The sequence below is a fragment of the Cryptomeria japonica genome, chromosome 4 (assembly GCF_030272615.1).
Source record: "Cryptomeria japonica chromosome 4, Sugi_1.0, whole genome shotgun sequence".
Classification (NCBI taxonomy): domain Eukaryota; kingdom Viridiplantae; phylum Streptophyta; class Pinopsida; order Cupressales; family Cupressaceae; genus Cryptomeria; species Cryptomeria japonica.
The window spans coordinates 459,133,493-459,159,351 of NC_081408.1; the positions used below are offsets into that span (position 1 = coordinate 459,133,493).

Below are 25,859 nucleotides of genomic sequence, written 5' to 3' on the forward strand. Positions count from 1 at the left end.
TATCGGGTTATTTATAAAGTCTTTCCACTAATAGTTTTCATTTGATTTCTATTTTTGCCTTCCGATAATGATATAGATACAAACCACGCTGACTGTAATCTTTTGCTTCATCGTGCGGATTTGCTAGGAAACTTCCAAACCAACACCCGGCTCTAGGATATATTTTAGATACTTTCATTCTTTTTGTGATGTCATTTTAGATGCTTCCTGCTTTCAATTAATTTGACATCAATGACAATACTTGCATCAATTCACATAAGACCAAATTTAATATTTCAATTTTAACCATGGATTCAACCCCAAAACTCCAATCTAAAAGGCCCAAAAAGCTCCCTATTGAGTTCCACAACCTCCGATTGGGTCCCCAAACCACATTGCTGACCTACAAGACCCTAATAGTAGGCCAACCTCCGCTCAATTCTAAGATGCCTAAGGAAGGGACATTACAAATTACCACCCTTCAAAAGGGTCACAGCCCTTCATCATTGCTGCCCCTTTGAAAGAGTCACTTCCTTATCTTCTTCCCATTAATGCTTCCTTAATTCCTTTGTTCCCTTCTTTCTTCCTTCATCTCTTTTCTTCCCAAATGAATTACCCTCTCTCCCTTTTATATCTCATTTTTGAGGGAGTCACAACTTCTCATTTCATGCCTTTTGATCATTCATTAAACTTAACTAAAATTTAATTATATTAAATTTATTATTATTCTTTATATTTTAATTTATTATTATTATTTATTAATAAATCCTATTTCAACAAGGGGACATTACAAAGATTCCCTAAAAGAAGTTACAAAATTATCAATACTACATAGGACACCCATCAGAATATTTAAGAGGCAATTGTATATACCATAGTAGCAAAAATCGTTTGGGGAAAAAATCGGCAAACCAAAAGTATAAGATTTTTTTTTTAAAAAGGCAAAAAAAGGGGAAAAAATTCAAATTTAAAAAAAAAACATAAAAGATTATTAAAAAAAGACAAAAACTATTTTTTTAAATAACTTAAGGGCATTTCCATAGCATAGAGATATAAAGAGCAAAAAAAAATAGAGTTCAACCCATGAACTATAGAAAATAATTTTTTGTTGTTTATATTCATATTGCTAATTAGATAGGCAAATATTCAGTTAACTTTTTAAGAGGGCAGTCACCAAATACATCAAATAGTTGTCCAAGTCTGAGACCAAATATTAGCTAAGTCTATGAAGTAACTAAGATCAAATTTTAACAGACAAATAGTAAAAGTGGAAGCCATTTTGAAGTGATCCAAGAATTTCATTGTGATTGAGGCAAGGAGTTTTGTAGGGTTGATTCAATATTTTAGAAAGCTTATCAAATCATGTTCCACAATCACAATGCTTTATATCATACCATCAAAAATCATTTGGGAAAAAAATCGGCAAACCAAAAGTAAAAGATTTTTTGAAAAAATAGGTAAAAAATTGGATTTTAAAAATCATAAAAAAATTGTAGAAAAATAGGCACAAACTACTTTTTTTTAAACTAAAGGGCATTTCCATAGCACGGGAAATATAGAGAGTAAATAAAATAGAGTTTAACCCATGAATTGTACAAAATAGATTTTTGTTGTTTATATTCATATTGCTGATTGCATAGGCAAATATTCATTTAACTTTTTAAAAGGGCAGTCACCAAATACAACAAATAGTTGTCTAAGTCTCAGATAAAAAATTAGCTGTCTATGAAGTAGCTGAGAACAAAATTTATTAGACAAAGATCCAGCTACTGTTAGGAATTCAGTAAAAGTGGAAGCCATTTTTAAGTTACCCAAGACTTCCATTATGATTGAGGCAAGGAGTTTTCTAGGGGTAGTTCAATATTTGAGAAAGCTTATAAATCATATTGCATAGTTGCAATGCTTTATATCCCTTGATGGCAATTGGTAAGTCTTTTATATGGGGTAGAATTCAACAAAAGACATTTGTTTAGCTGAAGTAAAAGATTAGCAAGCCACTGGTTTTGGCAATACCTAGCTTGCAACTACTATTTTAGGTAGAGAATAATTTTGATGATTGTGTGTTGGACGCTGTTATATTACAAGTATGTAAGCTTGTTTGTTGTCATTCAGATTTATTTAGTGAAGCACTTTGGATACATTGCTCACATAATGAATTGTCTGTCTTTGTTTGAGCAAAAATTAACTATATCAATTATAAATTAAAAATCATACATCTATATTTATATATATTGTATATGTCTTCAAAAGTTTAGTCTTGTGGTAGAAACACTCCATTGGTGAGGCAGCCACCAAGGTGCAAACCCCTGTTGGGCCATTGAGCTCGTGGGTTTGATCAAGTGTGGGAAATGATGACCCCCCAAAAATGGCCTCATGGGAAGAGATCCTTTGTAAGTGGTCTCTATGGGATTAGACCAAGCTAAAACCCAAGTTTCATCAATCAAAAAAATATATATATTGTATATTATATTAAAAATGTATATTATAAATTTTACATTATTTTTTATTTATAGTTTATTATATAACTATTAATATATATTCATAGTCTATAATAGTTTAAATTTTGAAACTACTTTATTGTATTAATTATAAACTATAGGGGTTCACTCCTTCCATGTCAGAATGTCATCTATAATAGTGCATAATAGTATTAATTTTAAAGCTAGTGTACAATATTAATTATATACTTGTTCGCATCAAATTCATGGGCTAGGGTGTGCAGAGAGCTTAAAGTCATATCGAAGCTGCGATTTCGACAATATTTTCCAGCTGCTTCGACACTATCTCATATGCCCCCCACGATTTAGGATGATTAAGGCCCTTTCAAATTTGTTTATGACCACCATTGCTCCTCCCACTCCTTTATTTAAGGTTTTTCTGAGGTCAGAAAGGAAACTAAGGGACAAAATAACGAACTTTTTCAATGTTGATTCCACATTGACTCTGATTTTGTCTCGAATCAACCCTATTTCTAAGCAATTCAGTAATTTCACGAGTTTATATAGCGTTTTGCAAATTTTTACAATGATTTTTTCCACTTTTTTTGCCATTTTTGGGGGGTTTTAACATGATTTAAATGAAAAAAATCATTGAAAATTGGGTCAACGGTTTTTTCGTGAATCAAGATTTTTTCGGGGAATAAATCAGCTAGCTCCAGGATTCAGGATTAATTAGGTATAATCACGATTTTTTGCAGGCTATTGCTACTATGGTATATACTATATACTATGCAATAATATATATTCCAACATAGCATGTTCTGGTATTTCCAACTGGTCCTGTGAACCCAGGCAATAAACTTTGCATTAAGGGATTATCATGCAGATGTGTCCAGTTCCCTCACATCAAAGTTCATCAACTGAACCAAATGTAGAGCCTCCACAATAATCTTGCTTCAAACGCACCTACACACCCACCACAAAAAGATTCACAAAACTAGGAGAATGTCCCCTTTCCATATGTAGCGCCAAAGTAAACCATCCAAAAGTTTTAAGAAACTCACAACCAAATAAACAAAACAGACTACTTTGTACAAGAATAAGTGTTTGACATCATATCAATCAGAAAATGTATAAATAAGGCCTTCAAAGGATAATTCAGAAAAAAGCATGAAAGGAGCAATCTATGAGATGTCAAAGGTAACATCCACAATAAGAGAATATCATTTCAACTTTGGTCTTATCTAGAGAGGAATTCAAATCACCTAATTCAATTAGGCTTTTGTTTTCAGCTACCTTACAAAGGCTATTTAAAGTACTTGATTGCTAGTTCTGTAAGCCAGTTGATGAATATGGCTCAGGCAATCTTGGCATATTGATACATTTGTTTGGTTCTGTATCTTTGCTGCTGTTTTGCTTTCTTGTTTAATAAGCCATTCATGGCTTCGCATACATGACATCTACTTAAGAAAACAAACCCTTCCAGTAACAAATGATTTGTGTATAAATCTAGAATGCAAAGTCCCTAATTCACATCATCCAGACTTCAAAAGGACCATAAGTGTGTCGTTGAAATTAAATAGCTAGCATTGATAAGCTTCCCTAATGAAAGTGCAAATATCTATAGCGGAAAACTGTAGAAGACATAAATAGTAATTGTTATAAAGCTTAATCTTTAAAATGAAAACAGAAAAACCTTACCAAGTTAAGAAGCCAGGCAACTTCATCGACCATTGAGATAACAATTGAAGTAGCTCCAGCTTCCAAAAGATTTTGTCTCAAAGAAGTTATCTTGGATGGTACATCTAAGCCAGCATATTTAATATCATGTACTCTTACAGGAGCAGTTGGAGGTTCAGGCTTGTCTTTCCAAATCTCATCAACCAAGTTGCCATCATACACATATATCAGTTTGTGATCCTTTGTGGACAAGGTATCTTTCAATTCCTCTGCTGCATCAGAAGAAAAGAGAAACTGTTCACATCACAACATCCACATCAACAGAAAGAGATAAGGCAGTGTTGGTAGTTCATTAATTTTAAAAATTAACAGGAGATCTAACTAAATATATATCAAAGAATTTAACTAGATATCTAACTAAATATATATCAAAGAATTTAACTAGATACAATCAGAATGCTAATACTCTTCCAACAAGAGACACCTTGCGTCAGATTCCTGACAATTTTGTAGAGTGTAGTGAATTTTGTTGTGTAAACTGAGTGATGTTAGAAAGGACCCAATGGTCGACCACGGTGAACTCGCTTAGTTGGGGGGCTTTACTAGGGCCCCCGTCCCCCCTGTTTTATAAAACATTATTTAAGGAGATAAAATAATTTTCAAGTCGACAATGTTATTTTATTAAGGCCAAAGTTATTTTCATATTAATTTAATTTGCTACCTCACAATAGAAAATGACTATTATAATGTATATGATAGTGCTCATACCATTCAAGCTATTAATAGAGTTGAAATTGATTCAATGAATTAAATGCATTAAACATATAATTTACAAAAAAAATTATTAAAGAAAATTTATATTTTGGTTTGAATGTTCCCAATATGAACCAGTAGAAAGAAAGATAAATGACATTTTCAAAATTATCTAAGATAGAAAATTAAATATAGACTTTAGGATTGTTGCTCAAATAGTTTAATTCTATATGCTCAGTTGCTAATATAATAAAAGAAATTGAATGCATTGGATGCATTAATATTCCTACCCTGGCAGGAACTAAAAAAGCTATAATGTGGATCAATAGGTGTAAGAAAATTAATATAAAATCATATGATACACTTATATGTCTAAGAAAATAGGGCATTTACTGTTCATCTGGACAAAAGTACTTCAAGAACTAAATTTTATAACTTTTGCCAAAGGCAGTCCAAAAATAATTTGTACTTGCTAAGAAAGATTTAATTAAAAATTATTAAGTCACAGAATTGTGACCTTCATATGTATAAGTTTATCCATAACGATGTGGAGCATAAAAGTTCAGGGTACTTGGACATATAGTGAAGAATTTTTATTTTTTTTTAAAACTCTAATCAAGAAAAAACATGAAATCTACGAAGTAGAAGGATCGTCCATCAAACCTCTATACTTTTAAATTTTAACAGGTCGGTATAGAAGTTGCATAGACTTATAAGCAACATAACATGCAACATGCACCTACGATAGATTCCTACAATTCCAAATGCACACATATAAAGGGTGGCAGACAGAGAATCTATACAACATAGTAACATACTATATACAAAAATAAATAGTACTATGAAATCCATAACTGTCTATTCCAAGCTTGTGTTTGAATAATACCAATCCATTTTGGATCATTAGCTCCACATTAGAAGGCTTTAGTCAGAAAAAGTTTACTTCTGTAGAAAATGAGTAAACACCTACTCTACCTTTTCAATAAGATACAATTTCAACCAAAACATATCTCTTAAGACCACTTTTTTCCATCAACTTTGAATTTCAATTCCATGGTCTAGAAATTCAGAGAATACTGCCCTAATGAGTGCAACCACTAAATAGAATTAGTATCCTCAATGTCTTCTACGTAAAATCATTTGTGACATTGTAATCGGCTAAGGCAATGCTCAACTGAGGAACCCACGTGGTACAAGTCATGGTGAAGCCATCTGCTACCACTACATTGAAGCCCTCAAAATCCGCTAGCTATAGACCCCTCTTGGACACCAAAGCACCATCAATGAAGTTGTGGGTTGCCCCAACATCCACCAAGATGATAATCCGCTGCCCCCATAAGACTCCTTGTACCTTGAATGACTTGTACCTAGGTGTACCAGAAAGAGTAGTGATAGTTCCTCCCTTTACTTCCTTTGATGAATACCCATCCATATCTGTCGATTGCCCATCTAAATACTCAACTCACTACTAGCAGCTCCTTCTACCTTCTCTTATTCATCATTTGAAACCACCTCTATGTAAAGAACATTCTCTTTCCTCAAACACCTGTGACTAGGCTCCCAAGGTTCCTTGCAAGAGAAACACATCTTTTTCCCTACATAACTCATTTCTAACCTCATCGTCCATGTTGTTGCTCTTCGACCACTCCTTTTGGAAAGGTCTCTTATCCTTCTTTAATGGAAATGGTTTGGACTAAAATTTGTTTTTAGGAGCTGAACTCTCCATATTACGAGCTCTCTTGAGGGCATCCTCTAAGGTACTTAAACCAAATGCTCCGACTCAACCACAAAGTGATTTTGTCAATTCCTCCATAAATAAAATAATCATCTTGTGCTCAGAAACATGCGACCATGACAAAGTTTTTGGAACTCTGATATGTAGGAGTCAACTAGCCCCACCTGTCTCAACTAAGCTAACTCTCTAGAACGCAGCTCAAAGACCTTTATGTCAAACCTATCAATCAACCTCTAAATAAAATCAGCATATGATGTGCTACTAGCATGTCCCAAAGTGACCAACCCATGGTACCACAAATCATGAGTTTATCTATCCAGATGAAGAGTGGCATACTTATTGACCTCTGACTCTAGCAAGGGATTAAGCTAGAAATATGTACTTGTGTTTTGCACCCATGAATGTGCAATGCATTTTCTGCTTCCATCATAGCAAAGAATGGTCAACTTGCCTACCTTTCACTACAAATCTTGATTAGACATGTGTCCCCTACCTCCTCTTGGTCTGTTTCTATACTTGATCTAACAAAAATCAGCTAAGGACATAGATACATCAAATTCATCTCCCAAAATTTGATACTCCCTAAACAATCTGTCCAACTTTCACCACCATCCTACTGTCCTACTTGCTATCTTGGTGGTGCTCCTAAGAATTTAGGCACTAAAGATCTAGGGGTACTTTTGTTGGTTGTCCTAGAGTTGTTAACCAAAATATCTGGGTTACTCCCCTCTCCATAGTTGTCATTATTTTCATTGTTGCCATTGTTCCTATGATCACTCTGATTTTTGTTATTCATTGTTCGCATCATTTGAGTCATTTGTTGAACCAGCTGCTGCTGTCCTCTAGCCAAATCATTTAAAATCTCCATGGTACTAAGTTCTATTGTTCATATCTATCACCCATACTTCCTTCTTTGGGATCCAGAATAAGACGATGTTATCTCCTCCTCCGATAAGTGATAAATTCTGCAAGATGCATGAATTAGTTTCACACATTAACTTGTCACTTAACCCTTCAAGCTTGCAAGATCACTTGCTCCAATTGCATTGTAAAGACCCTTACCAATTTTTCACCAAAATTTAACCTTTTCCCACTTTCATTGGATAAGCATTTTGTCTAACAATATTGCATGCATCTGAAAATAAAAAGTTTTTTGATTTGCAAGTTTATATGGTGCTGGGTTTCACAGTTTATAGAGCCATGAACTGACATTACATTCACAACTATACTTTATCATTTTGGAAATAAGAAATGTTTGCATAAATTTGGATATTGAAACAATAAGATTTTTATACAATAGTTTGCTGTCATAAGACAGTTGACAAATATAATTATGTATGAAAGGTTCTGACCTCATAAATCTGTTCATCTGCCGTCAAAGGAAGCTGGAATCTGCTGCAACATCAATATTTTACCTTTAGATAAATAGCTAACTACCTGGGGTCCGCACCCCACACAAACCTCATGCCACAAGTGATTTATAGCTGCCAATAATCCTCACACTAGTCTGCCCTGAGCCACGCCACCCTTGTACCCCCAACATCTAGCAAAAGTGACAATCTTTTCCTCAAGCCCACATCCACAAACTTAGAGTAAATCAACCAACAAAATACCTCCAAGCCCCTTCCTTGACTGAGTTTTTGAATGTTAAAAGCAAAGAAGCAAACATCAGGAAAAAATCACAATCAATCTCGATTGATCGGTGACCAGGAAGATTCTCTATTTTTTCCCCCAAAAAATTGCAAAAAATCAATCAACGGTTTTTTCAAGTTTTTCAACGTTTTTTTTTCCAATAAATCGCAAAAAAATCGTAGGAATAATCCGGAAAAAATCGCAAATAAGGAAACCCGCCTCGAAACCCTAAAATGTGATAAAAGGGTGTGAGAATCTGTAAAAAAATTCCAATGGCATGGGGTTGCAAGTCAACATTTTTATTCGGCGTCCAAGGGTATACAGAATTTGTCATGGTCGCTCAATCCATCACGTTAGTCGCTAAAAATCATGCACGGGGAAGCGAGGAAGGCATATGGCAAAACAAAAAAATTCAATTTATTTCTAATAAAATTATAGTTTCCGTAAAAGTCCAAGTCCAATTTAGATTTTAATTAAATGGGTGAAAATTATAGTTTAGATTTATAAACGATATTAAATTAAATAGTTGAATATTATAGTTTCTCTTTACTATCTAAACCCAACCTTTTTAGTGATATTAATTAATTTTTGGTTAATATTATAATTGTATTATGTAATATACTTATCAGGATTTTAATATTAAAATGAATATAAATTTCAATATTTTTAAAATAGTTAAATAAAATTATTCAAATTAAAACTTAAATAAAAAATATTTAATATAGTTAACTATTAATAATAAATAATGACCCGTTCATGGATTCTCCGGGGTTCATCCTCCGGGTAAGGTGGTCAGTAGAGGTGAAGAGGTGTGGGCTAGGCCGGAGCAAGGATGGATTAAGATCAACTTTGATGGGGCGTCAAGAGCTAACCCGGGCATTTCAGGTGCTCAGTGTGTTGCTCGTGATGATGAGGGGAAGATCCTTTTCAAAGGTGTGTAGAGGTTGCAAGATGGGACAAACAATGAGGCTCAGGCATGGGCCGCTTTATTATCAGTGGAATTGGCCAATAACATGAATATCCCGAGAGTGCATCTTGAAGGGGACTCTAAAGTGGTAGTGGATGCAATTGTGAAAGGTGTATCTCCGAGTTGGCGGCTAAATAAATTTATCTCAATTATCTGCTCAAAATTGAATGTTTTTCAGGATTTTCGTATCTCCCATATTAGGAGGGGGGAATATGGTGGCAAATACTTTATCCAATGTGGTGTGTGAATTGGATGGATGTGTGACGAGATGGTGAGGGGGTGATGACAGTATCGTCCAATGGCATTCTTAATTGGTCTTAACGGTTTTGTACTTGTCCGTTAATGAAAAGCGTGTGATGTGGACACCTAGTTCTCTTACTGAGAGCTTAGGCTGGCTCGCTTGAAGTTGGCAATTAATGTTGATAACTTCTGCAGTGGCGGCGGAGCCTGAAGGGAATGCATTTATGGAGAGAGTGGGGAAGTGTGTGTCAGTCCTTGCATATTCAAGAAGATTTTTGGTCTGCGAGCTGTGTTTTTCATCAGTTAGTTTTGAGTTTGGCAACCTGCTTTTTCTGATTGCAATGGAGGACAATTTTATACTGAAGACTTCCAAACTTCTCACTACCTTTTGGGGACCGATTTCTGAGCAGAGGTTGAAGAACATGTTTCGTTCGAAGGACCCTCTATTGATTAGGAGTGTGCAACTGGTCCTAGAGGAAGATTTGGGTGTAATTGGTCATCAATATCGGACCCGCGCGGACTTATATTCCCTTATCATGGCATGGGGTCTTGCGTTGAATTCTTCCTGCGAGCAGGTCCGAAAGGTCATGAAGGCAATCATACCAGAGGAGTTTCTTGTAAATATGGAGTCACTTTTGGAGTGGGCCATTCCAAGTGAAGGTTTTGATGTCTCTGAAAGAGTGTTGGAGGTCCATCAAGGATTGAGAGGCAGGTATATCCCCTTTCTCAGGTGATGGGAGGAGGTGACGGCTAGGTACAGAGAAGCGGCAAGGAGAGGATGGGAGGCATTGAAAATGTTCGCACAAATTATGGAGTTGGAGGAGGTAATTCGGCAAGCTCGGGCGGAAGCAGGGGACGAGGAAGAGATAGGCCGAAGGTTAAGGCCAAGGTCCAGACGCACGAAGGTGGTGATGGCGGGCAGAAGACATACCCTGGCAGTCCTTCCAGGTAGTGTGTGAATTGTCTATGTTGTTGGTCTCTGTTTGGGAGTTCATTCCCATTTCTCTGTCATTCAAACTTTTCAATTTTGGTTTTCATGTTCTATATCGATTTACTGTATTGCGTGAAGCGCTACTATAGACATTTTGGGTTGGTGGTCTGAACAATTGTCTTGGGTGGGGGGCAATTTGTCTTTGTTGGGTGGTTCGGGTGGTTGGTGACTGTTGGTGGTTTCATCAGAGAACTGTTTCTTTTTTTGAAGTCGTAAATTTCCTTTTCCTTTAATAAAATCCAATATTATCGATCAAAAAATAATAATAAATAATAGTTAAATATTTCTATATTTAAATCTGAATATAAAATTAAAATAAAATATTATAATTTAGCGTGATTTTAATATTAAATTGAATATAAATTTCAATGCTTTTAAAATAGTTAAATAAAGTCACCCATACATTTAAATTAAAATAAATATAATATAGTATCATTAACTATCAACAATAAATAATAGTTAAATATTTCAATATTTAAATCTAAATAAAATATATTAAATATGATTAGAAATTTTCATATATATAAAATATAACTTTTAACTATTAATCATTGCAAATATATTTTTTAATTATATTTAATATATTAAAAACAATTAATAGTTAAGAATATATATTAAATATAATTAAAAAATAAAAATAAATAATAGTGAAATATTTCAATATTTAAATCTGAATATAAATTTAAAATTAATATATTAAATATAATTGAAAAAATATACATATACGTAAAAATATAACTCTTAACTATTAATCATTGCTAGTATATATATATATATATGAGTCTTAAAAAATAGCCATATCCATATCGCATATTGTTGTACCTATATCCATGTCCATCCAACTTTGCAATTTATGTGTTGAATTCTATTTTTTGTTTGATTACAATATCTCGATGCTACGGAAGTGTCCTTAAATATTAAAAAAAGTAGTTTTATTGTTTTTTTTTCAATTTTTACGATTTTTGTAAATCCGATTTTTCCCCAATTTTTACTCGATTTTTTCAAAAAATCTTAATCTTTTGATTTGCCGATTAATTCCCCAAACGATTAATGCTTCTTTGGTTAAAACCCTCAACCCCACCTTGGTGTCTCACACCTAGCTTGGAACAGCCATTGCGGCCAATAAAAACACTTCTATCACCCCAAAATCAGCCAATAACTATATCACACAGTGCTTGGATGATTAGCAATTAGGAATGGAAGCCTCAATCATCCAAAAAAACTAAAATCTCTCGTCCAAACTATTAATTATGTCTTTCCTATAAACTTCTGCAATACTCTAATAATTTGTCTTACTCACAAAACTTCACAAATTGTCCAATCCTTCAATCCAAGCATGAAACCAAAATGAGTCCACCTACAAACAGCTAGGGAAGATATTCCACCACCAAAATTGATTTCTCTTATGGTTTTTGTCCTAGGCTTTGCTACACAAAAGGCTTTAAAATCCACAATAGACAAAATAAACAAGCATGTTCAAATGAGCTCCCAAATCTTCTTTTTATATTTTGCTTAGAACATTCCCAAAGGGCTTTGCAAATTGCTGCTTAAAATATTTCATTAAAGTTCCATTTTAAAGTGACGTTTACTTGTTTCCCTTTATTTTCGATTAAGTCACTTTATTAAATTAATTAAAATATAGTCATTTGTAAAATTAATTATTGGACAACTTTAATTAATTAATTTAATTTTTCCCTAATAACCCAAAAGTAGCCTACGAGAATTAAATAGACCAAATGGGTCTTTCTTGCTACTCCTCAAAAGAGGACATTACAATGTTACTGCAAAACGCACGTGATTTATTTAGCACGATTTTGTGAAAAAATCCGCCCAAAAACTTCAGAGAAAAATATATGATTTTCCTTCCCTTGCAGATCCATGCGACATTATAATGTACCATATGATGTCCTTTTGGTCCTATGTCACATGCAAGTCTTTATTGCCAACAATAGTCCATAGATTTCAGGCATCCACCGTATTACAAAAAATACAAGACAGAATGATTACCAAGATATTTGATAAATTAACAAGGAGTGAAATTTCCTTATTTAAGCGATACAAAAGATTTATTTGTAAAGGATAAGATCGACAACTAAGAAAGCAAAGGATAAGAGCTTATCTAAAAAAATAAAAGAATATTCCTAAAGTCTATCTTGAAGACTTAATTGACCATTGTCCATTATAAATTTAATATTACTATACTACTTAAATAGATTTTTTACTCAAACTTGGACTCGCTAGGCTGATTTTTTATTCAAAATTTTGAAAAACCATAAATCATAGAATTTTTTAAAGATTAACAACATTCAATATGCATCATTCAATAAATCAATTTTAAAGACATTAAACTTATCAAGTGGAAGCAACAATGATCATATACACAAGTATACATCGATAAATGAGAACAATTTGGATTTGAGTTGAAATAAACAACATTTGTATATATATGAATATTCTCAAATGTTTCAAGTCTACAAAACCCATGGATAATAATATTTATGGCATTAAAAACAAAAAACACATGGAGTCATGAACTAAGGAGAGAGGAGCTTGTATCACTCATCCCAGCATCACTAGCTCTATGTGGAATCATGCATTTGTATTTTAAACAAGTTTGCAATATGCTGCTACAGTCATAGGAGCATTACTCAAGATCTAGATTGACTTGGCAAACCAATGAATAAATTTAATTCAATTACTTGGGATTTAAATAGGAGTAAGCTGACAAAATAAAAAATGCTGATTTTCCATTTGGCATGGTCCAAAATGACACTTATTTTTTTTCTTTTTAAAACTGGAACAGGAGTCTAGAGATGACAACCCCCACCAAGGTCCAGAGGCAGCATTTACTATTTTTAATCAGATCGTGTAGTAAAGATGATTACTACATTACATATACAAAGAAGGATTCCTCCTTACATTTAAGTTTGAAAGGGTCATTGAAGAGCACACAGTTATACTGAGAGGGGGGGGTGGGTGAATCAGTATAAAAACAATCTTTTACCAATTTAAACCTTTTCAGCTTCAATCATAAGTATACAACTTATCTCATAAACATGTTCATTCCATACCAATATTCATAAATGATCTAACTAACATGAACACAAGTAGAACACAAGATATATACGTGGAAACCCTTACGGGAGAAAACCACGGCAATAAATGTTTTTATATAATTCTTCTTTTACAGTATTTCGTAGGCACCATCCTACTAGAGGCACCAACCCCTAAGTTTGTGAGCACCAACCCACTGGAAGCACCAACTCCCAAAACTGAATTTGTGAGCACCAACCCACTGGAAGCACCAACTCCCAAATCTGAATTCGTGAGCACCTACCCACTGGTAGCACCAACTCCCACTTAACCCACTAGAAGCACCAACTTCCACTTCAGAATTCGTGAGCACCAACCCACTTCACTTAAATCTGAAATTCCACCTTTTGAATGTTGCTCTCTCAACTGATGATGGGCACTTAATTTTCTTCTTTATTCCTTTTTTTAAATCTGCATATACTTTCCCTTTTGTATCTGAATACACTCCTGCTCTATATACATCTTTATAAATCTGCATACATTTCTCTTTATATCTGCATATACATAAATCTGTCATACAAATCTGATCATGGATTCTTCACAAGTCTGTCATATAAATCTGTTCATAATCTGCCCATATGCCTAAGACTACTCTTCATAAATCTGCACTTGATCCTCTTTAAAACTCTCCTTATACCTTCAGCACTATACACTTCTCATCTACAAGTGTATATAATTATTATCTTCTCAACATATATATACCCACGACTCACTTCCTCTCTTTTTATATTTTCATAGTTACACATGATACTTTTTCACACTGTACATTTAGAATTGTCTTCAGCATCATATTCACACTCTCTGAAATCTACACATACACTACTCTCTGAAATCTTTACATTCTTTATACTTCCTTTTTCTGATTTTATATTCTCATAATTTTGTTCAACTCTCAACACACTTAAAGCTCAAAGACCTTCCTTCTTATTCGATACTCTCTGTAATATTTTGCTTCCTGAAACCTCCTTTCTGTGTATCAAAGTTCTATCCCTTCTATCCTCTAATTTATATTCTCCGTGTTATACACTCTACACATAAGGGTCTTCTTTATTTTTCACACACTATAATTTCATGCTTCACACGTACCACACTCTATATTTCTTGCACCTTCCACCTTACACACATATTTCTCGCAGTCTGAAAAACTAATTTCAGAATTATATTCTTCTTACACAACATTCACTCCATATAACTCACGTTCCTTTTTATATCTCTCATAAATCTTGAAGGGACATATCTACACAAAGAGACACATCCTTAATAAACAAACTCTAATTCCTTTTATGAAACTGCACATCTTATACTTATACGTATTGTCTTCTTTTACATCCTTTCCAAATCATGTTCCTTCAGTTATATCACCATCCGTTAGATTAAGAAATATGAACCGATTTGAATATTAGTTGACTATCGGTCATGTCTTATTACCGATACACAATTCTTTTGTTTAATATGACTATCGGTTTTAACTTTTAATTATTAAACATCAATAATCCTTTTCAATGATTTTGTTTGCCATAGATTTTATTTATTATACTCACTACCCATGATTAGTATTTTCATGACCAACGATAACTATTATGGATTAATAGTTCGGCGATCTTCAACACATATTACTTGCATATAATTCAAAGGATCATCTGCTACATACTCTGTGAGCCAAATACTAGCATTGACTACGTGGATGGTCTGAAATCAACAAAACCACAATCTATCATTTGGCATTTTGAAATACGATCTGTCATAATCATGTATAGAGTCGATATTTTCACAAAGTCAACCACATTAATTTATATTTCATAATCATCGTCAATGTTCCATATTCCAGTCACTCTATATATAATGTTACCACTAAGACTTTAGTCGCTGTTCTCTTTTATCGGGGCTGTCTTGGTAGTCGAATGTATACTTCTTTCCAAAACGCTTCTCATTACTTACTTCAATTGCTGGGCATCTCCTTAATACGAATTGTTATGTTGCTATATGCTTCTTTATAATCGCTGACTTTTATAAATATATGTGTCTCCTAATATCATCACGGATGTCTCTCAACAAGTCACTGATTTTTATTATATTACTAGCTGATGTAATCGCTGTCTCCATGCTCTCCATGTGCATGATCGTTGTTCATTAACCATGCTTTGCTTCTGCCTTTGTGAATATAATGAACCGCTGTTTACTATAAATATTAATCAGTTCCTTTTCATTCTTTAGCCACGTACCATATCATCCTACAGGTGGCAAGGAATGTTGACCAATGTTAATAATGACTCATCAATTAATGGATATCTTACCTTGCACCTTTCCATAATTTATAATATTTATTTTATATTTTTGATTGCCACGTATTCATCTTTATTTCAGACTGAATCAATTAACCACTGTCTTATAACTCTTATACGTGGGATTCTTTTGTCTTTTAGTGGGGCTGTATTATAAGGAGGTGGGCCCCATAAATCTTGTCTTGTAGTGGGGAATTTTGGCATAAGGAGGTGGGCCCCAAAACAATTCATTGCAATTTGCTGCTCTTCTTAACATTAATTGCTGCACCTAATAGACCACCTTTTCTATTTATAATATTTCTTCTTTGTCTGTAACTGCTGCTTTAAGGTTTATTGTTTATATAATTAATATAAACAATTCCAATGTCTGTATATATACATATATTTGCTGTCTCTATATATATGCTGCTGCCTTAAGAGTATGTATATCTGAGTCTCTCTTTACTATGACACACCTGTATATATATACTGCAGTCTGGATCATTAATGTAACCTGTATATGCTGACTTTATGTATACAAATTAATACTCTGCCGTACGGACTCTGTATATATATATATATATATATACACTGTAGATGTATATATCAGCATCTGTGTTACCATCTGTTGTAGATGTATATTATACATTACGCTGTAGTATATGTATTCATAATCACTGAATCATCACAGTATTGAGGCATAATGTAAGCATAGTAAATGTAAAGAATAGTAATCCAATATGTTCATCAATCTCCATAAATCAGCAAATTCCTTTGACATCAATGACAACATTTCCATCAATATTTAGCCAGGTACTATAGACAAAGATGCAATCTGATGGGTGATAATCACCTATAGAAAGTCCTTGTAGGAAGCATTTATCTGCAAAGTATGTTTTCATGTAATGTGGTGAATTTTAGGTATGGTATTACAACATATTGTTAACTTACATGTGGTGATGTTGTGGCAATAAGTTGCAGCACAACATAAATGGTTTATTTACATGAGGTCTAGTTATGGCAGCAAGCACTAGTCATTTAGAAGAACTCACAACTGCATAGAATAGAATAGAAGACTTTTAATGTCCACAAGGTCAAGAATAACCTATGGGATACTAGATTCCACTGTTTTAGCATTCTGAAGTGCTGACCTTCTACCATTTAGTTTAATAGCAAGCTTTCCCATTCTATCCACCCAATCTTCCTTGACTAGATCTTGAAAAGAAGTCACTGTTAAACTATATTTGTAGCTGACCCTAATGTCATTGTATGCTTTGCAATCTAGAATAAAGTGCCTTTCAGTTTCCACAGCCCATGCAGTGCACAAGGTACAAACCATCTCTTCCAAGATGATGTTATATATGAACATAGAGCAAGAGCACTTGTGGTAGAGCTGAATTATATGTGGCACAATCTAAGAGCATGATAATGTTCTAGAAGATGGCACAAGGTCAGTCAGAAGTGAAATTGTGTTTTTGTGTGAAACTGCAAGGGCTTTATTGGAAACTATACAGTGTTACATATATAACTATTGATTCATAATATGCAGCACAGCATACTTGGCGGTGTTGATGAGTGTTTTATGACTGTCAACACAGAATGAAATACCAAAGGTACTCAATCCTCTCTTGAACAAAATCTCCAATGTGCTAAACTATGTGATTATAAAGTTGACTCCAAGGTTCCAAAAGTGGGCAATTTTGCTATTCGGGATAGGCTCAATTGACTTGATGTACGGCTGGTAACCCAAGGGGACTTACATTAAGATGTATTACTTCTTCGAGGCTTGCTTGAACATTATCATCTGATATTGCAATCTTGTGATGCTCTCTCTCTAACTTCAATTGAAATAAAAGACAAAAGGAATAGGGTTGAGAAAATCTAATTTAACTCCTAAGGTCAATGAAAATAATGGATCATGTTTGGATGGACATATTCCCTAAAACCGAGCTTTGCTTCGCCATGCAACCAACAACTACACAAAAACTGATGCAATCTTCCAAGGGAAATGAAAGGTTTTCACATCATGAACATTCATCCAAATACCCAATACTGGCGCAACTTGAACAAACTATACACAATTGAACTTAGCACATTTTCAGGTTCAGGCTAACTATTCATTGTAATTGAAAATCATCCAACTACAAATAGTATGAATCAAGGAACTATCTAACATCCATACATTACTCCATCATAATCAATGAACTTTAACTAACATTGAGAAATAGAAAGAAACCATGCAACAAGTTGAAATAATACACAAGGATCCACCATAACTTTAATGAAATCAAGAATTTATTCCATCATGTCGTTGCAACAATCTCTTATCTCCTCCTACTCTACTTCTACTTAATTGCTCCTAAACTATCTGCCACTAATCTAATCTATATCTATTAATCTTAAAAATGAGAAGGCAAAAGCCTTTTATAGAGCTCAATTACAATTCAATGGCCAGGATCAATTTGAAATGAACGGCCAAGATTACAAGATAAAACCCTAAGTAGGGTTTGCTACAACCACTTTCTCATGAACCAAGGAGAGAATTACAACACTATGAATAACCAATGAGAAAATAGGAGCCATTGTAAATCATTTAATATCTTCCACTTGTTGAGTCGGGTTCATTGCACTTGGACATGTCATACTTGGAATCTTTTGATCGGACAAGTGATGGCAAGGCGCCACCTTGACTTGCTCATTGTCTTTGATTTCTCCATCCCTTAGAAGCTTTGCACTGTCAACATTATCTCTTGATACTCAACATTTCTAGCCTTTTGACTGATTGTGCAAGTGAGAGAGATGAGGCATATTCCCAAATTGCGCCATCATGATCAAGTTTCTAACTTTGATCAACTCTATTGAAACGATCACCTTTCCTTGATCATTTCATTTTCATCTTTATGTTCATATTTGGGAATTCTTAGTAGTTGTATCTGTATCTAGCCTCCTTGTTGTACTAACTATGATTCTTGGATTTCCAAAGGAAATTCAAGATTGTTGTTGCATTCACTCCTTTGTATTGCAATCACTTTCTTTGAATATCTTGAACTTGTCCTTGATGTTGTTGTTTAAACACCTCCATTTGCAATGTCTTAACTTCTTCACTTGCAAGAATGATGTCTTTCCTTATTAGTAATATCCTCCATGTGGTTGAACTCTTCAAGTTGGAGATCCTTAGTCTTGTGCATCATCCTTGTTGAGTCCTCTTCAACTTACTCCATTCGATCCATCAATCCTCTTTGTTCTTTGTTTGTGTTTTTCCTAGCAGCTACTCCGGTCTTTGACCCCAACATGCTCCTGTATGAAGCTTGAAATCAATAACTTTGAATAATAATTGTAATGCAAAGAGTGGTGAATCAATTATCAATTCCAAAATTGTTTAAGTTCTGATTTTACATTTGTGATTTTCAAATTTAACTTCTAAAATCAAAATTCTAACTAACAATGCTTAAATTGGAAATGACATGATGAAATAACGAGATTTGAAAATGAAAACCCATAATCCTGGCCTAAAAACCTGATTTTCAATACTTTAACAAAGGTCTGATTTTATCCTCAAATCTGTAAATGATGATTAACCAAAATTCAATCCTCAATGACAATTGAATCAAGTCTGATTCAATTTTAAATTCTGGAAATTTTCCTTTACTTGCAAATCTGTCCTCAAATCTGATTGTGAATTCTGGGTGGATGCCCTGGAATAATTCCTTGATTGCTCACGATATAAGCTTTGATCTTCGATCAGCCCTCTTCTTTCTTCCTTTCCACGATTTGGAAATCTAGAATATTTCCTTCAGATTCATAAGTCTGCTGTTGCAAGGTCTGCTCTGCCTTAAAACAAATTCAATTTGTGATTTGAATGATTGAATTGTCTTCCACCACGTCTCCTTTATATGCTTGCACATCATCCTCCAAGAAAGTCAGGCGATATATATTTCAAAAAAAAAACCTTCAAATTTCCCACTCACAGCCAACCTATGAAAAAAAATAAAGCTTGTAATTTGCCTTGTTTAATTTGTTTAAATCTTTGAGGTATGGAGTGTGGAAAATCACAAGGTATAGGGACTCTTTGGATCACGATTTTCCAAATCAAATTAATCATGTTTTGGTGGAAAATCAACCCTCATAGGGACTTTTGGATTTTAACTTGAATTGATTAACTTTGCAAATCTCACCACTTGGTAGAAAAACAACAGGGATAGGGACCTTTTGATCTTAACTTGAATTGATTCGTCCCTATCAATTTTACTTTTAAGCTTGCATCATGAGGAGGGTGGAAAATCGACCCTCATAGGGACAAATTGATCCCTATCAAATTTTACTTTTTCAATGTTTTGAAGAGTGGAAATTCAACCCTCATAGGGACTTTTGATCCTTAAACTTCTTTTCCTTGTCAAAATCACTCAAATTCACTTCATTTGCTCATGGTCGAAAATCAATGTTCATAGGGACTTTTGAATTTCTGAGGTGGAAATTCCCTATCCATCCGGATTTTCCACTCTTTCTAATCTTCCATTTTTAACCATTCTCCCTAGAGTGGAAAAACGACCTCCATAAGGAATTTTGCAATCCGTAAGTTTATTTCATTAAATTCTTTCCCTAGGAGTTAAAAAACGACCTCCATAGGGATTTTTCAGTTTCAAAGGTGGAAATTCCTTATCCATCCGGATTTTCCACTCTTTTCAAGATAACTTGCATTTTAACTTCATCCTAGGAGTGGAAAATTGACTCCCATAGGGACAAATCTTTTTGTTATTACAAAATTCACATTAACTTGCAACAATTTCACTATTTTCACTTAAATTCGAGGGAAGAGTGGAAATTCGACCTTCATGAGGACAAACTCAAAATCAAACTATAAGAAGACAAATTGATTTTGAAAGCTAAAAACTCCTCTAAGAGTGGGAAATTGATCCTGAAAGAGACTAATTGATAATTGATCTTGAAATCCCTATTTCCTTGGGGTAAATTCTTCTTTCCAAGAAGAGTGGAAATTCATAGCTCATAGGGAAAACTTCATTTTTGAAGGTGGAAAAACTGAAAAATAAATTGAATGAATGATTCAATAATCGGATGATTACATTGAACGATATACACACGTATATATAGAGGTTACAAGACGATGTTCTATAATTAGAACATAACGTTGAAGTAAAAGATTAAAGAGCTAAACGCTAAATTAAGCGTGAAAGCTAAATTAAGCTTAAAAGCTAATTAACTAAAAAGAAAAAGCTAAATGCTAAATAAAGCTTAAAAGCTAATTAACTAAAAAGCTAAATGACCATTAAACAAGGAACTAAATATAAGTGACTAAAATATAATTAAATATTCTAATACCCTCCCTTAATGGTCATTTTATCTACTAACTACCCTACAGAAGACATTGCAGGTCTTTTGATCACAAATGAAAAGAACACTTTGCTGCATGGAGACCCTCCCTGGATTTGAAAAGTGTTAATGACCAAGAATACCAGAATCCATCCAACTTGACGTTGGGTAACCAAATTGAAACCTGAAACCATGATTTTGAGGAAAATCGGCAAACCCTTTTGTAGAAGAGTATCAACTCCAAAACTGACTGCAAGATACCATGGTTGCAGATATTCGCCCTGGCAGGTGCGACCCAAACTAACTGCAACAAAGCTCGATTTTTTAGGAGAAAAATCGATCAAAACCAGAGAACTTTCGGAATCACAAATCCCACACGAACTTTGCGTATTATAGATAATTGTTTAGGAAAAAATCGTAAAAACCAGCAAACAATTTTTTAAGAAAAAATCGTGAAAACCTAGGAATCCCATGCAAGCTTTGCGGATGACAGATAACTAAAATCTTACGCGAATATCGCGGATTACAGATGAGATAATTTTTAAGGGAAAATTATAAACCCTGCAAACAATTTTTTAAGAAAAAATAGTGAAAACCCTCCCATGATTTTTTGTGAAAAAATCAGAAAACCGACAAACAATTTTTCAGGAAAAAATCGTGAAAACCATGGGACCTGTAAGACAAGGTCTGGCCTAAATCAATCTGATCAAGGCAACGATATTCAAATATCGTGAACATGCACTGTTTCCAGGTGTTGTGACAGTTGTTGAACTTTTGTCTGTGTTCCAGCATGATGTTAGTCAAAGATGCCATCACAAAAATGGAGGTTGAATGAGGTCAACCTAGTGAAAGCATGAGATAGAAGAATCTGATTCAAAAATCAGAATAGAAGTAGCTGCACAAAAAATCTGAAACCCTGGAGGAGAATTTTGGCACAAATTCCAAGGTGCAAATTTCAAGGTTTGGAAGAAACCCAGAAATTAAAATTTTCTGCACACTTAAAACAGCATAAATGGTGCCCAAAAAACAGCAAAAATCCCAACGTCCACAAAAATAGCAGAAATTGTGAACTGTTTTTAAATTCCAAGGCAAATTTGTTGGCACAAAATTCGAGGTGCAAAAAACGAGGCACCCAGACAAATCTGAGACCAACCCAGAAAAGCTCTCGAAAAACCCACCAAGAATCTAAAAACAGAATACAGATCCAACAGCTCAAAAATTGAGGCACAGAAAACGATGCACCCAAAAAAATATGATGACGACCCAGTTGAGGTCTCAAAAAACCCACCAAGAATCTGCAAGAAAAATAAAATTTCGACTTGAACTGAAGGGTCAAAACCATAGTCGAAAATTGCAGAAACCCTAGGAAAATTTTCAATCTGGAAAAAAAACTCCAGGTTGCAGGCCCGAAAATCTCCAGAACGCAAAAAACATGAACTGCGGCCCAACACAAAGAAATTCTCCCACAAACCAGAAACCTTCAAAACCTTCAAAAAGCCTTCAAAAAAGCAAAATCATTTTTTTATAAAAAAACAACCAAAAAAAAATCTGGAAAATATTCTAGAAAGAAGGCCATGAATTTTTATTAAAAAATTCGCCAAACTTTAAAGAATCCCATCGACCCGCTCTGATACCATGAAAAATAAATTGAATGAATGATTCAATAATCGGATGATTACATTGAACGATATACACACATATAGAGAGAGGTTACAAGACGATGTTCTATAATTAGAACATAACGTTGAAGTAAAAGATTAAAGAGCTAAACACTAAATTAAGCGTGAAAGCTAAATTAAGCTTAAAAGCTAATTAACTAAAAAGAAAAAGCTAAATGCTAAATAAAGCTTAAAAGCTAATTAACTAAAAAGCTAAACGACCATTAAACAAGGAACTAAATATAGGTGACTAAAATATAATTAAATATTCTAATAAAAACAACCTCCACTGGGACAAGTGGAAAATCGACCCCTATAGGGGGTCACCTTCAGAAAATTTGATTGCAACTAGGAAGTTAAGCAATTTTCAATCCAAAACACAAACCCAAAGGGAAGAATTGACCCCGACAAAGACTAATTAATCTCAACACTAGGCAATTTTTCCCTAGACAAGACTCAACTTAGCAAAATTTTCCTGGACCAACTTGACTTTTGCAACTCATTCAAAGGACTGGGAGACAAGAAATGCAACGAAAAACCCAAACACCTAAACCAAAAGGCGAAAACAGGGGGTCCCCATTTGCAATGGGGCAATGTGTGAAAACATCACAACGGGCGGTATGTGCATTATGTTGAAACCATGTTATAGTCAGATTATATCTTTTGGTACTCCACGTGTCAGTTGGGCAATTAGACAATTGGTATTCCCATGTGAGTATATGTATCATTTCATTTGAAGATACCAAATTTAGAAGGTTAATCATTTGAACACATTAAAAGAATAGCATTGGATTGAACATCGTCTAGTGTGAAACAATAGAGTGATTTCAAAAAAACAGAAAGTTGTAAATTGAGCCTCTATGAAAGCCCTTGTTTAAATCTTTGTCAATACTAAATAATATAAATATGAATGTCTTTTGGAAGCTGGATTTCTCCTGCAGGGGTTTCCCACATAAATCTTTGAGTCTTTTGTAATCTTGTGGGTGCATACTCTTCCATTTCCTTTTGTATAGATTGTTAGATTAATTTTGCAAGTGTTGTTGGCTATTATCTGAATACATAATCTTAAGTTTTTCTTTATCTCAGTCTATCGGACATCTGCAACAGAAGTGCATATCCCCAACGCAATCAACCAGTCAATACTTTGTAGGTTGCATTACAACAGAAAATCCTATCTGCAATGAAGCCTCAATATTTTGAAGGTGGGTTTACAATTAATAATTAATGTTAGATTCTGCAATATTAACTGAGGTTAAACTCTCTCAACTTAATAATGTACAAAAGCAGAAGACTTATTCCAGAATGAATGATGTAATTAATAAAAACTGAAAAGTATAAGAAACAAAATACCAACTGAATGGCTAAGATACGATATCGTTGATACTTAAGTGCATGGATAAAAAAAAATAGATATCTTCGCATACAAATCATAAATGCATGCCTAACAATGAAAAATTATCATTATCATTCAGACTGGATATGCAAAAAACTTGTTTTCTAAATTAATTGGTACAAAAGACATACCGGATCAATACCAACTTTGGACCCCGGTGATAAGACATCAGTGAGCCATTCACTGATAGTGGGCACCCCAGCTGTGCCAGCTCGCATAAGCATCCAATCAGGACCCAACTGATTTTCTGCCTGTATAAGAGCTGATAGATTGTTAGCACAAAAAAAAAATGTAAGGTGTACAGACTCAAATGTACATGATACAAGAGTCATTTTTCTTGCCTGAAAATATGGATATCTGCTTTGTAAATAATGAGTTGCAAGAAAATTAATCAAAAACCATATACTGGTTAACACTTATTAACAACAAAATAGCAGAAGGAGATCATAGGAAAATATTAACTATATATACTGTGAAGGAAACACCTGAAGGAAATATCGCCCATCAGTCCAAAGAGATGCCGTGTCCCTTGTGACAACTGCAGTTCCTGCACTGCCTGTAAATCCTGATATAAAAGCTCGGCGCATGAAGCATTCAGCAATAAATTCACTCTGCAAGTTAATCAAAACAGAGACACTGTAAAAAGAATTGATAAATAAGAAATTTTTCTAAAGTTTTGTTAGTCTACTATTATATTGAACCCCTAAACAAAAAAGATAAAGAAACATGTCTTGTGGTTGGCTGTTTGATTAGGAAGATGATTGATGTTCAATAAATTTTTCTGTGAAGGTAAAAGGACAATGGCACCTCAAGACCAAGAGGATCTAGAGCTAGAGAGGGCAATGTTTATCAGAGCAGTCTTGGAAATTGAGCACAAAAGTCAGCAGTAACTTTCGATTTGCTTTATTGTTGATCATGATATTGATTTTTGTTAGCCGCATTATTGTATACGGGAATAAGAATAGTTAATTAAGTCGTAATTGGGCTTGTTAGTTGGCAACCGAGGGGTGGCAGTTGCGCTGCGACGGTTGGCGCTTGCACCCCCTCGGTATCTTTATATACTCTTGATTGTAACTTGTGAAGGACATGAATTATGAATGGAATAACATATCTGATACTTGTCTGATATCTATGGCATTATTCTGCATTACGTACTTTATGCTTTAAGTATTCACCCGAGAGGGCAAACATTTGGCGCCGTTGCCTAGACGTACTCGGGAACGGAAGACACGGATGGCGCACGGACACAATGGGCCTACCCGTTGGTGAAATAAACCCAGAGGCCGACGACACTCAAACAGAACTTTACACAGGAGAAAACACGGCAACGAGAGAATTTTCAATTCTACTCCAGGTAGCCATCCAGACCTATGTCCGACAAGAGGCGGCAGAGGCAAAAATCGCACCAAGTGCCGTGTGGACAGCTCTGGAGGTTAGCCCGGCAGTAAACCGGTTGATGAACCACCTCCCCCGGTTGCTTGCACAGGCATCGCTGGCACAACAGGCTCACCTGGAGGAGATTGCCCAGGAAGAGCGACGCCAACAGATCCTTCGACACTACGAAGAAAACAGTCGACGAGAAACGGAACAGGATAGCGCCAGGCCAGAAGCGAATTGAACCTTGAACTTTTTATTTTCAAATAAAAGTGTCATTGACACGAGTTGTATTTGAGCAGATGAATTAATAAAGACATGTTTTGATTTATGTATT

The 25,859-nt window shown here is 34.4% G+C and overlaps 1 protein-coding gene across 2 annotated transcripts in view; it reads right to left on the reverse strand.

The window, feature by feature from the left end:
• LOC131077364 (aminopeptidase P2) overlaps nucleotides 1-25,859 on the reverse strand; it is a 345,185-nt gene that overhangs the window by 261,040 nt on the left and 58,286 nt on the right. For both annotated transcript variants that reach the window (XR_009113578.2, XM_058014849.2), the window contains exons 2-4: nucleotides 24,634-24,759; nucleotides 24,280-24,399; nucleotides 4,119-4,391 (exon numbers count right to left, since the gene is read on the reverse strand). Coding sequence is in view for 1 of the 2 variants with exons in the window: in XM_058014849.2 (XP_057870832.2) it covers nucleotides 4,119-4,391; nucleotides 24,280-24,399; nucleotides 24,634-24,759 (519 nt within the window). In the remaining variant the exon portion in view is untranslated. The remainder of the gene's footprint in view (nucleotides 1-4,118; nucleotides 4,392-24,279; nucleotides 24,400-24,633; nucleotides 24,760-25,859) is intronic.